This window comes from Strix uralensis, chromosome 9 (genome assembly GCF_047716275.1).
Source record: "Strix uralensis isolate ZFMK-TIS-50842 chromosome 9, bStrUra1, whole genome shotgun sequence".
Classification (NCBI taxonomy): domain Eukaryota; kingdom Metazoa; phylum Chordata; class Aves; order Strigiformes; family Strigidae; genus Strix; species Strix uralensis.
Genome location: NC_133980.1, coordinates 251,968 through 261,085, shown reverse-complemented (window position 1 = coordinate 261,085; position 9,118 = coordinate 251,968). Strand labels below are relative to the sequence as shown.

Sequence of the window (9,118 nt, the reverse complement as noted above, 5' to 3'; positions counted from 1 at the left end):
CTCTACAGATACCAGTGAGAAGCGCTCTGAAAATAATTCACTTCGGTGATCTTCAGCAGGTGTAGCCCTTCTCCCTCCGGGTTATACAGAACGTGTAGGGAAGGAAAAAAAAAAAAAAAAAAAAAAAATCAAAACCAAACCTACAAAAACCCCAAACCAAAACCCTAGTTTTTTACCCTTTTCAGGATTCAAGACTAGAAAGGTTTAAGATAGCAGGTCTGCAGTTTCTACCTGAAAAGCTGTATTGCTTTGGACATACTGTTAAGACAGAATTTTTTTCTACTATGCCAACAGAGGAATGTAAAAAAGTGACAATGCTCTGTTAAAGCAGGTAACAGATCTGCTTTTATTTTCCTTTTATCGGAAACAAATGCAGGGGGGAGTGCTGAAAATTTTACCTTTTCCTCTGCATGTCACCCATCCCATTTCTGAAATACCAAGTTTGACATCGTTAGCAAATGACCCGGTGACAAGCGCTAGTTCTGTTGAGGTGTAACGGCACCCGCCCTGCCTAGTCAGGTCAATCTCTCCAGTACACTATTGCTCAGTTAACCAGCTCTGGAGATTTTAACAAGCCTTCTGTGAAGCTGGCCTTACCAGGAAAACACCTTTAGTGAAGATCAGGTTCCTCTGTGTGGTGTGGACGGGCTAGGAATAGTAACAGCCTTGTTAGTACTGAAACAGCCTGAAGTAGAAGCAGTTTCCAGCTTGTGAGAAACCAAAAATTCAAAGACAGTAGGTCTCAGAACACGCTGGGATCACAGAAAGCACACACAATTGCCTGATTTCTTCCATAATTTGCACATGACTAGATGCTACCAACACCTCCAACCTCAAATGGTCCTCAGTGAGTATACACTTGAACGGTAAAGAAGGAAAAAAATAGAAGGTAGAACCTTTAGAACTTTGAGAACAGTTAAACAAGTGAACAGTGTTCTGCAATTTTTTTTTCAACAAGTTTTTCCAGACTTCAGTTTTCTAAATACTCATCTCCTTCTTCAGCCTCTGCGTCTACCGAGTCTATGCCAACTTCTTCATAATCTTTCTCAAGGGCAGCCAGATCTTCCCGGGCTTCAGAGAACTCTCCCTCCTCCATTCCCTCCCCAACATACCAGTGCACGAAGGCACGCTTGGCGTACATGAGGTCGAACTTGTGGTCGAGCCGAGCCCAGGCTTCAGCGATGGCGGTGGTATTGCTCAGCATGCAGACCGCCCGCTGCACCTTCGCGAGGTCACCGCCCAGCACCACCGTTGGAGGCTGGTAGTTAATGCCCACCTGCAGGAAAACAAATGGAAACTTTTCTTGTGAGCGCTAAGCCTTAGAGACTTATTTCTGTTAACAGTCAAAACCCACAATGGTTACAAACACATGAAATAGCTTACGGTCATTTTGCACTTGAGCAAAGTATTTAACAGGGACGTTACGCCGCTGTGGAACGACTCCGAACGCCACAGCGTCCCCAGCGATCCAAACACCACGTGCTTAAAGCTGTGCAAGTACCTTGAATCCAGTGGGGCACCAGTCCACAAACTGGATGGTGCGCTTGGTCTTGATGGTGGCGATGGCGGCATTGACGTCCTTGGGCACGACGTCGCCCCTGTAGAGCATGCAGCAGGCCATGTACTTGCCATGGCGCGGGTCACACTTCACCATCTGGTTGGCCGGCTCGAAGCAGGCATTGGTGATCTCGGCCACCGAGAGCTGCTCGTGGTACGCCTTTTCCGCAGAGACAACGGGGGCATATGTCACCAGGGGGAAATGGATTCGTGGGTACGGAACAAGGTTGGTTTGAAACTCTGTCAGATCTACGTTGAGGGCTCCATCAAAACGCAGTGAGGCTGTGATAGATGAAACAATTTGCCCAATTAACCGGTTTAAGTTGGTGTAAGTAGGACGTTCGATGTCAAGGTTACGACGACATATATCATAAATGGCTTCATTATCCACCATGAAGGCACAGTCCGAGTGCTCTAGTGTGGTGTGGGTAGTTAGAATTGAGTTGTAGGGTTCCACTACAGCAGTGGAAACTTCTGGTGCTGGATAAATCGCAAATTCTAGTTTAGATTTTTTGCCGTAGTCAACAGAGAGCCTTTCCATGAGCAGAGATGCAAACCCTGAGCCAGTGCCTCCTCCAAAACTATGGAAGATAAGGAAACCTTGCAGCCCTGTGCACAGATCAGCCTATAATGGGGTGGGAGAAGAAAAAAAGTTACTGAAGATTTTGGAGAAAGCAGTACTAAAATAATTATTCAAAAGCATTTATTTCTGAAGTTTGTTAGTTTTAGATTGTTATAATAAAAACCCAGCCTTCTTGAAAGGCAGTCTTCCTTTTTTTCTTGCATGTCTTTTACTCAAAAGTACCAATGCCTCTGCATAACTTTTTCTGAATAGGAGTGTTTTAATATTTAAAAGTTGCTTTATTGTCTTTGATGCCATTTTAATAGTACTGTAAGCAAGAGCCTGTGACAAATTACCAAATTACAGCTGGGCTACAGCTTTAGAATCTGATTATGTTCCCATTCTAGCTTTCAGCAAGTATCAACTAGATGTTGGGGTTTTTTTTGTAATTTTAAATTGCCAATCACTACTTTGAATCATTAGTTTCTCAAAATGCAGTGTCAAAACAAAAAACCCCAGAGAAGTAATTAAAATTGCTGAGCATTCAAGCAAAACCTGAAGTTCAGGGTACTATTTTGTGTGACACATAATGGCACAATTCAAACTGAAAATAACAAACAAACAAAAAAGTATAACAACAATTTGTTATACTTGGTTAAGACTTTTATGTTTCTGACATATCCTTACAGTACTTTCAAATAATGGTGTTTCAGAGACTAAAAAATTTTAGGTTTTACTGACTGGATTTTTATTGGCGGGGGGGGGGGGGGGGGGGGGGCAGGATGTGGGCAGAGCAAGGAGACAAAAGGTTTTGTTTTAAACATTCAACTATGCACAACATTCTTAGAGAAAAAAACACAGCAAACCGTCATTACAGATAGCTATAGAGCTGTATCCATTATCTTAAATGCTGATTTGCAGCACAAATTCTTACCAGTTTGCGAATGCGGTCTAGCACTAGATCAACAATCTCTTTTCCAATGGTATAATGGCCTCTGGCATAATTATTGGCTGCATCTTCTTTCCCAGTAATGAGCTGCTCAGGATGGAATAACTGCCTGTATGTGCCTGTACGTACTTCATCTACAAAAAAACCCAAAATACCACAACATAAATTGGATCTGTTCAGTTCTGTGTGCACTGCCTAGTGACTACACACTACGTGCATGTGTCAAAAGAGTGCAGACAGCACCCCTGACTATACGCAGCTTGGCTGACTAGCCTAAAAAGCTGGCACAACTTCAGCCCCTTTGTTTAGAGGAAAACATCAGGCATCACAAAGCAGTATTTGTACCTGAGAACACAGAGGTCACACAGAAAACTACACTACAGGTACAGACAACATTCCAGATAGCAATTAAACAAGACTCTGGACACAGTGCTGCAGTCTAGAAACATTACTCAGACTGTAAAAAAGTTCTACTGTTTTCCAAATGTTGTTACCTGTAGACCATTATTTTGTTTTTCAAATAACAATAACCCCATATGTCAAAAGGGCATCCAGACACACATCTTTTAAAATCTATAGCGTTCTGAACAAACAAAAAAGACTGTAGGGAACGCGTAGGGAATCTTCACTTTTGCACTGAAGATCTTTAATGCTGGGTACATACCAACCACGGTTGGCTCTAGGTCCACAAACACTGCCCTAGGAACATGTTTACCAGCTCCCGTCTCACTGAAGAAAGTGTTAAATGAATCATCTCCGCCTCCAATAGTTTTATTGCTAGGCATCTGGCCATCAGGCTGGATCCCATGTTCGAGACAATACAACTCCCAACATGCATTGCCAATCTGAACACCAGCCTGACCAACGTGGATGGAAATGCATTCACGCTGCAAATCAAAAACAGAACAATGATAATGAGATATGGAGCTACCCGTCTTCTAGGCATTATTCTCACAATAACTAAGCTGTGGGTTGTATCTTTTTACAATCTCTCTCTGCTGCAGCATTCCCTGGTTGCTCGAGTAACAATTTAACTGACCGAACTGCTGCTGGCAAGAGTCTACTCACCTTAGTTGACCTGGGCTGACTTTGAGAACACTGGAAGATCTTAAAGACAACATAGGCTCTGTGAACACGTAGGGTGGATACAGATCCATCGTCCCTTACCAGGCTGCACATGTATCTTTGATATTCTGTCTGGTTTCTTTTTCACCTTCCTTTGGTTTTGGAAGATTTCTTTATATAATATCCCCAGATTTCCTTGATTTGGTGCCAAATCGCATACTGGCTGTTTCAAGAATCTTCTTTGCACAGGACCACTTACTATTTTTCTTTATAATAAGCATAGAGATATCTAGCCCCTGGCAACTCTTACACACTTGAGTTCCTCTGTGAAACCATCTGAGAGTCCCAATCAAATGCCACCCACCCACTTTTAGCCAGGTCCTTTGACTCTAAGCGACTGTGCTATGTATGTTTGATCTCTGAACACCTCTATTTTGTCTTACACCCGAGGTGGAGTAGCCGTTTTTCTAGCTTACTGTGACAGTGTATCTAGGAAAAAGCTGAGGTGGAAAGAAGTAGGGTGTCTCTTTCCTGTTTTCTTGACAGCTCCATCAAAACCCGTATCTTCGCCTCCGTAGCCCCGTCCCTGCTCCGCACCGCTGCCCCTTTCGCGTGCCCCGGCGGGAGGCTCCCGGCGGCCCCGCCCCTTGCCCGCCCCAGCCTCGCGCACGCTGCCGGCCACACAGCTCCCCTGGGACTGGCCGCGCGCGAGGCCCCGCAGCTTTGCGCGCCAAGACCACCCAAAATGGCGGCGCGGCCGTCGCCGCGCTCCTTCCCGCCACCCCGGACGCCATCCCGCCCCTGGGCTCTCCGCGCAGGAGGCGCCCGCTGCCAACAGACCCCGTGGCTTTCCCGCGCGCCGCGCCTCCCCCAGCCGTTACTTCTCACACCAGTTTCTCTCCCTCTCCCAGTCGTTCCCCTCACGGCCCCCACCGGGGCTTCACGCACAGGCCACCTCCGAGGGCCGCCGCCACAGCACGGGCGGCCACGAGCTCCCCGTACAGCCCGGCAGAAGCGCTCCCAAATCCCCCGCGAGGGCCCCGCTCCCCACCATGACGCCGCGCTGAGGCGCTCCGGCGCCGCCGCTCCGCGTCCGCCGCTGCCCTCCGCACCGACTGTCGACGGCTCCCGCCTCTAGCTCGAGCCCGAGACCTCGCGCGCTGGTTACCATTGGCTGTTACCCAGGGCCTAGAGGCGGGACGGAGACCGCTGATTAGCCGAGGGCGCTCTTCTCCCCACGTGGGGCGATGATTGCCACATGCTCTCCCGAAGCGCGCAAGCGGGGGAGTCCAGCGGGTGGGGCTCGACCTGCGCGAGGGCGAGGGCGCGGGCGAGAGGCAGGAGCCTGAGGTGCCCTTGGGCCCTCTGCTGCCGCCAGGGCAGCGCTGTGGCGGGCGCTGCGCGGGGCCCGCAGCCGGAGGTGGCGGGGTCGGGGCGGGATGCCGTGGCGGCCGTTTGAAGGCCGCGGGCAGCTGCTGCCTGTCCCGGGAACGGCACCGGTGCGTGCGGGTGGGGAGGGGAGACCTGACAGCCTGGAGATCCCTTTTAGCAGAAAAAGGCCGGTAGCTGGATAGGGGAAGCTGGATGTCCGGAGTTGAAGTGAGCACACTCGATTGCTTTCTGGAGTAACAGAAACCACAGGTGTCTCCCCGCCCCCTTCCTTCCTCCCACTCCCTTCCCTTTCTTTGATTTTTTTTTTTTTTTAACAAACCTCTTTAGAAAAGCATTTTATACCCAGGAACTGGTGCAAATATGGCCATATTCTTACTAAACAGCTTTTTCCCAGTTGTACTCAAGAATCTTAACAATAAGATTTTTACCATTTAAAATTTCTGTTAATTTTGTAAGGTCAATACTGCTATGGAATATTGAGCTGAAGGAAATGTATAGCATGACTTGCTTTCATTTACACATGGTATTTTGTACATAATTTAAATATGTGTATGTCTATCTCTGGTTACACTGTGGATTAGGCTGGTTTATTGCTATGTTCTTTAATACACAGAGAACTAGCAGTGAGCAAATGAGATAACCCTCACACACATATAATATCCTAAATTGAGGCTGGTGTCAGTGATGAGGTTACATTTAAAGTCAGAGATGCCAAAGGCTGAAGTACTTCCTTTATTATGGAGCTTTTCAAGGCTGCTGCATAGAAAATGCTTACAAAGACAAATTAATTATGTGCTAAGGATGACCTAGTCTATGGTTGAAATTTGACTTTGGCCTTAATTTGAAGCCCAGGACTGGAGAGTTTTAAGAGGTAGGTGTACGGCTTGATTCTCAAAGTCATAGGCCTATAATGCAGATTGCCATGGTAAAAGAGAACATAATTCTATCGGTGGTGCTGGTGCTTCATCTATCCTAAAGCATATCTTTAGCAATGTGACTAGGCAGTCTGTTTAAGATAGAGTTTTAGAAACACTTTAAAGGTGCCAGACACTTTATTGTGTCCAGACCTTTATGCTGATTTACATCCACACAATTGTTTTTTATTATGTGAGCTGTAACCATTTTGAAGTACAAAAGTTGGTAACGTTTCTCTTGGGAGTGAAAAAATCCTTATTTTAATTATTTTCCATAAACATCACCCTAGAAGGGCCAGCTGTAAGTGTAGGCACTTCCTTGCACAAAGTCCTAGCTTCAGTTGTATAAAGCTGGAATACCAGACTGGGAAGAATCACATGCTGGGCATAATCCTCTTCTGAGACAAAGGTGGCACCACTCAGCACCACCAGCATTTGCATCTTTCCTTTGAATCATCTTTTCTTTGGAGCAGCTAGCCTGAGTCTCCTAGGCTTGTTACTGCTGCTTTTTGTCAGTGCTTCATCTCTTTTTCTGGAAAGAATACAGGGAAAAATGATATGTTGCCTACAGTGCTGGGAAGTCTTGAAACAACCCTTGAGCTGAATGCAATCCTGTATTTAGTCTGGAAATCAAAAAAGATGGAGGGGACATATTTGCTTGTGAACAGTGGATCCTTTTTATCTTTTGGGTTTTCTTTTTATGAACAACCTACTAAAATTAAGGTTTCTTTATGTTTTAAGATATTAATATAAAAATGTCTTTATAAAATTGCATTGGATTATTTGAAAACCATCAAGTATCATCTTACAGATATTTGTGAATAGCTTTTCTGAAGAAGTTATAGAGGTGACTTTAAATGATGGTGGGTTTCAGTGTAAATGACAGACAGATAATACTCCAAAGGTGGCCCTTTTTAGACCAGTCCCTCAGTGCACGCAGGACAGAAAAACAGCTTTGAAGGGACAATACGAAGGCAATACGTATAAGTTTCTGAATGTGATAGTGCCCTTAACTTCAGTGTTCCTTTTTTTTTTTTTGTGCAACTTGCATCTGACAGAGATGTGCTCACTGTGCATTTGCATCTGAATTGTATGTGTGTGTGTTTGAATCCTGAAATACACAGGGTAGTAAAGGTTGACAGACTTGATGTTAGAATAAAATTTGATGTCCTTATTATATTTGGTCTCTAAACCCACTGAGGGTCTTCAGATGGTTTGGCTAAGATTTTTTTTTTTCCCCCTGCCCCCTCCTTGTCCATTTCCTCTTGCAAGTCCTTTCACATTTTTTAAAAACTTCTATCTATACATTTTTGTTTTCTTACTATTTTATCTGCAAATTATTCCTATATTGGTGTAAATCATCAGCCAGTCATTTGGAGCCAATAATAAAGGCCTATTGTTTACTCTCCTGCAGTAAAATGGGACTTCAAATAAAATTAAAATTGGAGAGGGCAAAAATGACATTTTTAGCACACTGTCATTCCTGGGGTATCATTATTTCCAGTTACTTACTAGCTAGTGACAACACTTGAGTATATAATTCCTAACTTTTCATCAGTATCTCTAATACATTTTAACATAATTTTAGGCAAGATGCTGCCTATTTATTATTTAGTAATATTTACTATTTAGTATCATTCAGATGCTGAGCGTCTTGTTTGGAAAAACACAGAATTACTCACAAATAGATTATGCCTTAACTGACAGATTTCAAGAATTATAATTCACTAGTAAATATTAGAAAATAATTTACAAACAGTATAAAAATACTATATACTAGCACATCTTGTGAAGAAGGCGCCACAAATGCAATTATGAAAGCAAGCTTTTTCGAAGGGTATGCTGGTTTGCAATGGGGAGGTTACACATCTTCCTTGTTGGGCTATAAAATGCAAGTAGATCTGGTAGTAAGTACTGTGGAGTTCCATTAATCAGTACCTCTTGTTGATTCATCAAAGTTTCTTACCATATAGGCTATACTAATGAATAATTAATGACCCTTAAGATCTAATGCTTGTTATCAATTCCTTCGCAGTGTAGAATTTATGAGAAAATTGCTACTCTCATTTATTCTCAGCTGCATCAAGAAGATAGAGTACAATATTAACTTTTTTAAAAAAATGTTCCCTCTTACAGTGGAAATTATAGATTAAAATATTAACATTACTAACATTGTTTACATTAATTTATTAATTTCTAGACCTTTCTTTATATTACCCTTTTGTAAATGGCAGACAAAACAAGGTACTCTGTGCAGTAATTAACAGTATTTCTCGTGTTAAGTATAAAACCTCCAAACAAAAAAATGCAAACAAAAACCCCACCTTGCAATGATTCACGATATTTACAATGAAGATCATCAATGAATTTCTCCTTTCTTTTTGTTAAGCAAGAACAGTGTGATTACCTCTTTCTCATTTTTACCAGAAATAGTAGCTAAAACAGTAGTGAAATCGGAGTAACAAATTTAGACATCAGATACATTAGATTTTAATACTGGGACAGTTTGCCCTGATGATAGTCTTTATACAGTTTGTTGGCAAAGTTTTAAGACTAAGTAATTGAAAAACTGGTATTTTTTTTGTTTTTTTTTTACATTAACTTGCATCTTTTGATAAAACTATATAATTTTCTTTCATCTAGCATCCAGGTTTATCCAAGAAGACTGCTGCATAAATC

The 9,118-nt window shown here is 43.3% G+C and overlaps 1 protein-coding gene across 2 annotated transcripts; it reads right to left on the bottom strand.

Annotated features, from left to right (window-relative positions):
• Positions 1-326: 326 nt before the first annotated feature.
• LOC141947323 (tubulin alpha-3 chain) lies at positions 327-5,281 on the bottom strand. 2 transcript variants are annotated; one of them, XM_074878300.1, is made up of 5 exons: positions 5,185-5,281; positions 3,733-3,955; positions 3,054-3,202; positions 1,502-2,182; positions 327-1,276 (listed from the first exon to the last, which is right to left on the bottom strand). In XM_074878300.1, exons 1-5 carry the CDS (start codon positions 5,185-5,187, stop codon positions 971-973), a joined length of 1,362 nt encoding a protein of 453 aa, XP_074734401.1. In that variant the 5' UTR covers positions 5,188-5,281; the 3' UTR covers positions 327-970. The 2 variants fall into 2 exon arrangements, with proteins under 2 accessions (XP_074734401.1, XP_074734402.1); XM_074878301.1 differs by lacking the exon at positions 5,185-5,281 and adding an exon at positions 4,137-4,196.
• Between the last annotated feature and the right edge of the window lie 3,837 nt (positions 5,282-9,118).

What these genes read in the sequence shown, in the direction of transcription:
- LOC141947323 (XM_074878300.1), bottom strand. An exon ending in CCTAGAGCCAACCGTGGTTG is followed by an intron (nt 3,203 to 3,732) that starts GTATGTACCCAG and finishes GTTTTTTTGTAG; the next exon opens with ATGAAGTACGTACAGGCACA. An exon ending in TAGACCGCATTCGCAAACTG is followed by an intron (nt 2,183 to 3,053) that starts GTAAGAATTTGT and finishes ACCCCATTATAG; the next exon opens with GCTGATCTGTGCACAGGGCT.